An 8,567-nucleotide genomic window follows, 5' to 3' on the forward strand; every position below is an offset into this window, starting at 1 on the left:
GGCCTGGCTGAGGGCGAAGGTCAAGATGCAGCCCTGTTTCCAGGGTTACGGCCTGTAGACTGGAGCTCTCGTTCTAGATAAGCAGTCCTCAGCCAGTGCTCAGGGCCGTTACTCCACAGGGCTCAGTTGAGCTGAGAACCTTGCCCCCTCCGGCTGTGCCCCTCCAATAGTGGGGTCCCCTCCTGCGAGTGAGGGACCGGGCTGTCGGACTTCCCTTGCCATCCACGACCAAGGTCACGGCACTCCGGGAGTGTGAGCGTGCGTCTGAGTGGAGCAGCGGGCTTTCTCAGTGGTGAGGTGCAGTGTGGGCGGCGTTGTTGGCGTCACCTGAGCTGGTTTCACAGTGGATTTCGATCAACTTAGCTGTAGCAGGGGAGCCTCCCCAGCTCTGGGCCACCCTGTGTGGCGGCTGACACGTGAGCTTTCCTGAGCCTCGACACCGTCCTGCAAGGGAACAAGGGTTGCAGTGATAAGTGTAAATGCAGGCAGAGCAGCCCGCTCCTCTCATTAAACCTTCGTGCGGTCGAGACTCTGGCCCGGGTTCTTATCGGCACATTAACCACCCTCTTTCAAAACCGAGCTCCGTGTCTTGAAGGTCACATTTGTGCTTTGCTCCTTAGGACAGAAGAACATTTCACATTCTGCATCATTGACAGCTTCTCAGGACAAAGAAGGTACCGTCACATGCCACGTAAATATGAACTCTGTCACATACCGTCACGTGTACATGACAATGCCAAATCCATCCCGTACTGTCACATGCACACACAAGTCCACAATTACCACTTTATCACAGGGACGTGCCTACCTGGAATTAGTAGGAAACAGTGCAGCAGAGCCGTAACCTTTGCCTGCCCCTGCAGTCAGGCAGACGGGAAGAAGCCCTGGGCTTCTCGCAGGCTGGGCCGGCCTTAGCCATCAGTGGGCGGTGGGGCCCGGTGGTCAGTGCAGCGCCCTCTTGCGGGGCTCCTCTGTGTCTCCCAGGGACCTGTCCGTCTGCACGACTGCCCACGGTGGGTGCTCCGGACCTCGAAATGCAGAGGAGCCTGAGGAACGTCCTCGTGGTTTCCTTCGGGTTCCTCCTCCTCTTCACCGCCTTTGGAGGCCTGCAGAACCTGCAGGTAAGCACAGGCCCAGCACGATGCCCTCACCTCCACGCCGGACCTCCAAGCCTGCGCAGGCGTACCACAGGAGGCTCACCTCTTCTGTCAGGCCTTTGTTCTGCTCGATTCTTCCACTTGAGTCACACTTCCCTGTCCAGCATTTTGATGATTCAGGGATTTGTGTGCCTAGGCTGGCTTCCAGACGTCACAGACGTGGCCTCCTGAGTAGCTAGGATTGTAGGTGTGAGCCTCTGGTGCCCAATTTAATAGGATTCCACCCTGGCATCTGTTCTTCCTTCATCTTCCTCGGACTTTGGTTTTTGTATGAAACTTCCAGTGCCGGTGACACGTGTGGCCCGTGTGGCATTGATCGTTGGACAAGAGGACAGAGCACTGGAGACAGTGGTTGGTTAGATGCTCTTTGCCTTGGGGCCCCGAAAGGAAGTACCAGAAACATCATGGGGAATGCTGGTTCCCAGCTGTTGGCTTTCTAATTGGGGCATTCTACGAGTTTACCACAGATCATTAGATGCCGTGGTTCTGCTTTAATGAAAACTGTGAGCTCGGAGGAAATTGCCTGCATTCTGAAGTCTTTGTGGCACAGGGCCATGGAGACATAGACCAGGGATGGAGTTCACGTCTTCCTGAGGGAAGAGACCTCCAGGGAATTCTGAGGCCTGGCCTGGCAGCAGGACGCAGGGCCCCCAATCCCTCAGTGCCACCCCAGGGGCTGGCAGTGACACTGCGGGACATTCTTAGAGAATCTAGTGACAAGTGAGTGCCATCTTGCCTGGTTTTGTGTGCCTAGAATTGGATCACAGAAACCTACCCGGGGGAGGAGGAGGAGGAGGGGAGTGTGGCCTGGTGGTAGAGTGCTTGCCTAGCGTGCATGAAGACCCAGGTTCGATTCCTCAGTACCACATACTTAGAAAAAAGCCAGAAATGGTGCTGTGGCTCAAGTGGCAGAGCGCTAGCCTTGAGGGAAAAGCCCAAGGACAGTGCTCAGGCCCTGAGCTCAAGCCCCAGGACTGGCAAAAAGAAAAAAGAAAAAGGAACCCACCTAGGACTGTGAACTGAAGGCCAGGCCTCCTGGGCCCTTCAAATACTGCTGACTTGCCGGCCACCACGGCCGTCACTGCAGCTCCTCCAGAACCTCATGGTGTCCTCTGGAGATTTCAGCCTGGGCAGACACCGGCTCTTGAGGATTGTGCAGTAGGAACTCCCCCCGCCCCGTGAAGTACGAGGAAGAGGCAGCCTCGCTGGTCCCTTCCACTGTGGACGCCATCCAGCGACTCCCCGGCCCGCGGGTCTGTCAGGTCCCAGGAAAGCTGGGCCAGCACTCGGGTGGAGACACAGCCCCGAGGAGTGTGCACTGCCACAAGCGCCCTGTCCTGCCCTGCCCTGCCCACAGCGGGAGCCCAGAGCGGCTCCGCGCTTCCCAAGCTCAGTGCCCAGGCAGAGAGAGACCCAGAACCCGAGGGCCTGGGAGCGCTGCGTGGAGCGTCGTCAGCCTGATCCCCACAGGCTGGCTTCCCCTGGGGCCACCACGTTTGCTGGTGGTCTGGAACCTGGGGTGCCTTCAGGTCCTGGGGTGCCTCCAGGTCGGGCCCTGTCTGAGCACGGGGCTGCGCCTCCTCCCTGCATCCCAGCCCCGTCCTGGCCCCTGGGCCGCCGTCCCCACGGCCTCTGACGGGCTGGCCGCCCTTGTCCCCACAGAGTAGCCTGTACAGTGAGGATGGCATGGGCGTGGCCACGCTCAGCTCGCTCTACGGGGCCGTGCTTCTGTCGTCCATGCTCCTGCCGCCCATCCTCATCAAGCAGTGCGGCTGCAAGTGGACCATCGTGGGCTCCATGTGCTGCTACGTGGCCTTCTCGCTGGGAAACTTCCAGGCCAGCTGGTACGGCCCTGCGCTCGTGGGCCAGCTTCCCTGGCAGTGGGGCGTTGTGCCAGCTCCCTAATCCCCTGCACCCCCGCCCCCACTCCTCGTCCTCCCTGCCGGCTCTGGGGACAGGGATGCTCGGGCCCGGGCGTGGAGAGGGTAGCTCGGGGTATGTCCCTGCCAGGGCAGGCTGGGGGTCACGGCTCTCGTGTTGCAGGTTCACGCTGATCCCCACATCCGTCCTGCTGGGGCTGGGTGCAGCCCCGCTCTGGTCAGCCCAGTGCACCTACCTTACCGTCCTGGGGACCTGGCACGCGGAGAAGACAGGCCAGCTGGGCAAGGACGTGGTCAACCAGTACTTTGGCATCTTCTTCCTCATCTTCCAGTCCTCCGGCGTGTGGGGCAACCTGATCTCCTCGCTGGTGTTTGGCCAGACGCCCACTGGAGGTACGGCCGACCGGAGGGTGACACAGCACGGGTGGCCAGCCTGGGGGATGCGCCTTTTCCCTTATTGACTGATTTGGAAATGTTTCGGTGATGTGGAGCAAGCAGTATGCTCAGTAAGCAGATCCCTATCCCCAGTCTTTCTTTTTTCTCTACATCTTGGCAGAATACTGATTTAATTCTCTACTCCTAGACAGACTCTGTAACCTGAGCCTCAGGGTTAGTGTCTCTGATCCTTGCTTGAACAGTCTGGCCGCTGGCATTGGCCCCAGGCCGTCCTGCCACAGAGCTCCACCTTATCGACCGTGGAGCCACCGCAGGCCCAGCCTGACCATCTGCTCTGACTCCACAGAGTCCGTCTCGGAGGAGCAGCTGGAGTCCTGCGGGGCCCGGGACTGCCTGATGGTGTCGGCCGCCCTCAACAGCACGCAGGGCCCCTCTCAGCCGCTCATCTACATGCTGCTGAGCGTCTACACGGGTACGTTCCGTCCCCTCCCCCCGCACGGAGCCCCGCCCCAACCCTGGCTCGTGCGTGGGGCCAGGTCATCTGCAGGTGGTGCGCTGAAAGAAGCAGTGTCCACCACAGAGGGACGGGGCCCCTGACGCGGGTCCAGCGCAGAGGCTGTGGGCGACACGCACCTGTGCGCACGTTACCACGTCCCACTAAACGCTCCCTTCTGCCAAGCTGGAGAGGGGACGCGGGGCTGGTTTGACCGTTCCTGCTGCCTCAGTGGCCTGCAGAACCCACGGACTCAGGACCCCTCCACCCTGGGATCCAGTGGTGGCTGAGAGGAGCTTTGGCCACCGGAGGTACGAGTAGGGTCAGCCAGCGAGTCAGAATAACCCGTGTCATCTTCAGGTGGGCAGGCGGTGGCCACGGGCACTTGGATGCCCGCTAGGCCCTGCAGCCCTCCTTGCCAGGCTTCCGATGAAAGCCTGAAAGTCACAAATCCACCTGGGTTTTCCCCTGAGGGGAGGAACACAAAGGTGCAATGCCTCTGTACCCAACCAGATGAAATCATCCAAATCATATAAAATAATATCTATCCAAATGACACCAAGACGTGGAAACCAGACGTTTTCCTTGTTGTTTTGGTTTTCCTTTTGTCTTGCGTGTTCATTGTCTACGACACAGAAATGAAGGGACAGCAGACAAGCGAGCGCAGCAGTGATGCTCAGACTCTTGAAAATGAACCTGCAAGTGTGGGCCAGGACAAGAAGGGGAACCGGGAGATGGGAAGGGTGGACACGTGCTCATGACCTGACTTAGGAGGCCGCAGACCCTCTGTGCACCACCTTCATAGTGTCAGAGGAGATAAGATTTTATGAACTAAGGCATATGGCTGAGACTAGATTGTCAGGGTTTTTTTTGGGGGGGGGTGTTTGGATTTTTTTGTGTTGTTTTTTTTTTGTTGTTGTTGTTGTTGTTGTTTGGCCAGTCCTGGGCTTGAGCTCGGGGCCTGAGCACTGTCCTTGGACTTTCTCAAGGCTAGAGCTCTACCACTTGAGCCTCAGCACCATTTCTGGCTTTTTTTCTATGTATGTGGTACTGAGGAATACAACCTGGGTCTTTGTGCATGCTAGGCAAGCACTTTAACCACTAGGACAAACGCCCAGCCCCAACTCTTAATTTTTAAAGGAAAAGTATGTGTGGACGATTGAAATATTTGTTGTGTTTTTCATTGTTTTCACACTACAAATACTATATCTGCATATACTATTGTTAAATGCCCCATTTTCTTTTCTTTCTCCCTCCCTCCCTCCCTCCTTCCTTCCTTCCTTCCTTCCTTCCTTCCTTCCTTCCTTCTTCCTTCCTTTCTTTCTTTGCCAGTCCTGGGTTTGAACTCAGGGTCTGAGCACTGTCCTTGAGCTTTCTCAAGGCTAGAGCTCAACCACTTGAGCCACAGCACCACCTTTGATTTTCTTTTTTTTCCCTGAGTCTGTGATACTGAGGAATTGAACCTAGAGCTTTGTGCCTGCTAGGGAAGCACTCTACCTCTAGGCCACATTCCAGCTAAAAATTAGGGTTTATGACATAAAACACTTTTCAGCTAAAACATATCTCTCTGTAAATGATGGATGCTTGGTTTTCAAAACTGAAATCACCAGTTCTGTGAAATCACAGTGCCTGAGTCACAAGGTACACCACTGACGCCCCGCTACATTAGCCATACTAATGGTTACAGTGTTCCCACAGTTAAAGAACTAGGGAGGAGAGTACCATGCATTAGACCCCAAGCTCTTCTGCTCCCTCAAACAAGACAGGTTTGTCTTGAACCAGCCCATGCACAGTGGAGGGCAGCAGAGGCCACAAGTAGGCTGGCAGCACCTAACCTCGCCATGGCGGCCCGAGCAGGAGGAGTGGCCGTCGGTGGAGCCTTCCCTGGTAGAGCGGCTTTCCCTGCAGGCCCCTGAAGCCGTCTGCCTGTTGTTGCTTTCAGTCAGTGGTGTCCTGGCGATCCTGCTCATAGCCATATTCCTGGAACCCCTGGAGGACTTTGAATCCAGCAGAAAAGAAGAGCAGGGAAAGCCAACTCCCTTTTGGACCACGCTGCTGTCAACGTTCCGGCTGCTCAGAGATGGGCGCCTGCGCCTCCTGGTTCTGCTGCCGCTGTATAGCGGACTGCAGCAGGGGTTCATCTCTGGTGAATACACAAGGGTAGGAGAGAAGCAGAGCCGCGGCTCCCGCACGCCACACCAGCCTGGTTCCCGCAGGCCTCCCCAGGGCCTGGCTGGTGACAACCCACCCCAGCTCCCAGTCCTTCTCGGCAGGGGGACCTCCTGCCAGGCGGGGAGTGGGCAGCTGCTGACAGCTGTCCCCTCGCCAGCACTAGGACACAGAGGTGTCCATTGCCAGTGGTGGGGACAACCAGAACCACGGAGCGCCCGCCACCCTGGGGTCACCCCTGTCGTTCTGGTCACCTGCCACGGTGGCCTCTCACCCCGGGCCCAGAATCCATCCCTGGTGACAGTCACCCCGTTGGCCAGTGTGCCTGGGTCCGGCCTCAGGGGAAGCCAGCTGTGCCTGCAGGCATGTGGCACAGCGGCCCCCCAGCCACGCTCCCCCCAGCCCTGTCCTGAGCCCCACTCAGGCAGGACTGCCAGCACAGCACCGGAAACGCAGCAACTTCCACCCTGAGCTTCAGGCCTTTAGAGCAAGTGTGTCCCAGCGACAGTCGGGGTCATAGTCTGATCTGCAGCGCTGCTCTTAGGACAGTGTTAGGGATTCCAGGAAGTCTGCGGGGCAGGCGGGCATGCCCCTTCATCAGACAGCCATCCTGAGGCAGTGGTCCTGCTCCCCTGTCTTCTGGTTCCCTGCGACAGGAGAGGAGCTGCTGGGGCGCTGCAGGACTTCCGTGCCTGCCCTCGGGGGCGGCCACTTTATTTCTGGCTCACAGCAAGTTTGAGCTGGTGGAAGCCGCAGGACAGGGCAGAGTGTGGGGAAGAGGTCGGTGTGGCTTTGGGTCCCCGCTGTCTGCTCTCCGTTCTGACCTGGAGAGGGGCCCTCACACATGAGCCCTGCTGCCCGGCCCCCGCGGGTCAGCGCGTGCCAGCCCCAGCTCCTACCCGCAGCCTCAGGCCTGAGCCACCGGGACCTCTCGAGCACCAGTGACGCTGCTCTGTCTTTGTCCCCAGTCCTACACCACCTGTGCCCTGGGCATCCACTTTGTGGGCTACGTGATGATCTGCTTCTCAGGCACCACCTCCGTGTGCTCCCTGCTGTACGGGAAGCTCTCCCGGCACACGGGCAGGGCGGCCATCTACGCACTGGGTAGGTGGCCTCGGCCTGCAGCAGCCCCAGGCATGGATCAGGGCGCCCAGACTGTTGACTGGCAATGCCCCGGAGAAGGCATGACTTCCTCCCTCCTCCCTGCCTCCTCCCGCCTCTCCTTCCTTCCTTCTTTCCCTTCTCTTTCCTTCCCTGTTCCTCCCTTCTCCGTCCCCTTCCTCTCTCCCTCCCTCCCTCGCTCCCTCCCTCCCTCCTTCCCTCCGTTCCCTCTGACCCTGGTCCTACCCGGAGGCCTGGCTCTCGCTGTGGAAGCACCCCTCCTGTCCCCCAGCCTTACAGCAAGAACAGGGTTCCACTCACCTTAATGAGGCGGCACTTCCACTTGCTCTGGGCCCCTGGGGTTCGGAGGCCCCCAGACCCAGACCCAGTGCCCTGCGCCCCACAGCTGAGGCAGCAGAGGGCTGCACAGGCCCGCAGTGCGGATGGTCTGCCCTCTCCCCGCAGATCAGGGCCCACCGCCCCCGGCTGCCCTCCTTCAGCGTCACCCAGGCGGCCTGCAGGCAGCAAAGCCAGCAGAGGCCCTGGCTGGCCCAGGTGGTGCGTCCAAGCTGCTCACTGTCCTCTGGCCCCTCTGCCCAGGTGCGGTCACCCACCTGTCCTGCATCATCACACTCCTGCTATGGCATCCACGACCCACCCAGATGGCCGCCTTCTTCCTCCTCCCCAGCCTGTGGGGCTTGTCGGACGCCGTCTGGCAGACACAGAACAATGGTGAGTGTCGACTGTCCCGGTCCGTCAGACAGGCCGGGGCCAGTCAAGCCGCAGAGCCGGGCCTTGCTAGAGGCCAACGAGCGAGGCGCGGGCCTGGGCATGCGCTCTGATCTGTGAAAGGACAACTCATCCCTCTGGTGCAGGGGTGGGGGCAGAGGGTGTAAGTGGAGGTGACGCTGTCCGCAGCGGCCTCTCCTCCTCAAGAGGGGTCTTGCCTCCCCGACTTTGGGTCATCCACTAGGCCAAGGCAAGCAGGTGTCTGGGACGGGGCAGAGGCAGAGCTGCCCTGGGGTGGTAATGTGTGGGGTCCCGTGCAGCGTCCTCACCCCGCGCCTCCTCCACAGCTCTCTACGGCGTTCTGTTTGAGAAGAAGAAAGAAGCTGCTTTTGCCAACTACCGCCTCTGGGAAGCCCTGGGCTTTGTCATTGCCTTCGGCTACAGCTCATTTCTGTGTGTCAGCACCAAACTCTACATCCTCCTGGGCACGCTGACTGTGGCCATGCTGGCGTACGGACTTGTCGAGTACCAGGAGTCCAGGAAAATCATCAAGGTCCTGGCTGCTGGAGAGGCCAGGCAGCCAGCGGAGGAGCGCGCGCAATCAGAGCTGTGACCCGTCTGCTGGAGCGGCCAGGACGGCAG

General features: G+C 59.3%; 1 protein-coding gene across 2 annotated transcripts; it reads left to right on the forward strand.

Moving 5' to 3' along the window:
* Positions 1-988: 988 nt before the first annotated feature.
* On the forward strand, positions 989-8,567 carry Unc93a (unc-93 homolog A). 2 transcript variants are annotated; one of them, XM_090337603.1, is made up of 8 exons: positions 989-1,121; positions 2,820-3,001; positions 3,201-3,430; positions 3,780-3,905; positions 5,869-6,086; positions 7,064-7,199; positions 7,797-7,928; positions 8,273-8,567. In XM_090337603.1, exons 1-8 carry the CDS (start codon positions 1,035-1,037, stop codon positions 8,536-8,538), a joined length of 1,377 nt encoding a protein of 458 aa, XP_090193729.1. In that variant the 5' UTR covers positions 989-1,034; the 3' UTR covers positions 8,539-8,567. The 2 variants fall into 2 exon arrangements, with proteins under 2 accessions (XP_090193729.1, XP_090193731.1); XM_090337605.1 differs by lacking the exon at positions 7,064-7,199 and having other exon boundaries at positions 5,869-6,072.

This window comes from Megascapheus bottae, chromosome 8, assembly GCF_031878675.1.
Source record: "Megascapheus bottae isolate mThoBot1 chromosome 8, mThoBot2.hap1, whole genome shotgun sequence".
Lineage (NCBI taxonomy): Eukaryota > Metazoa > Chordata > Mammalia > Rodentia > Geomyidae > Megascapheus > Megascapheus bottae.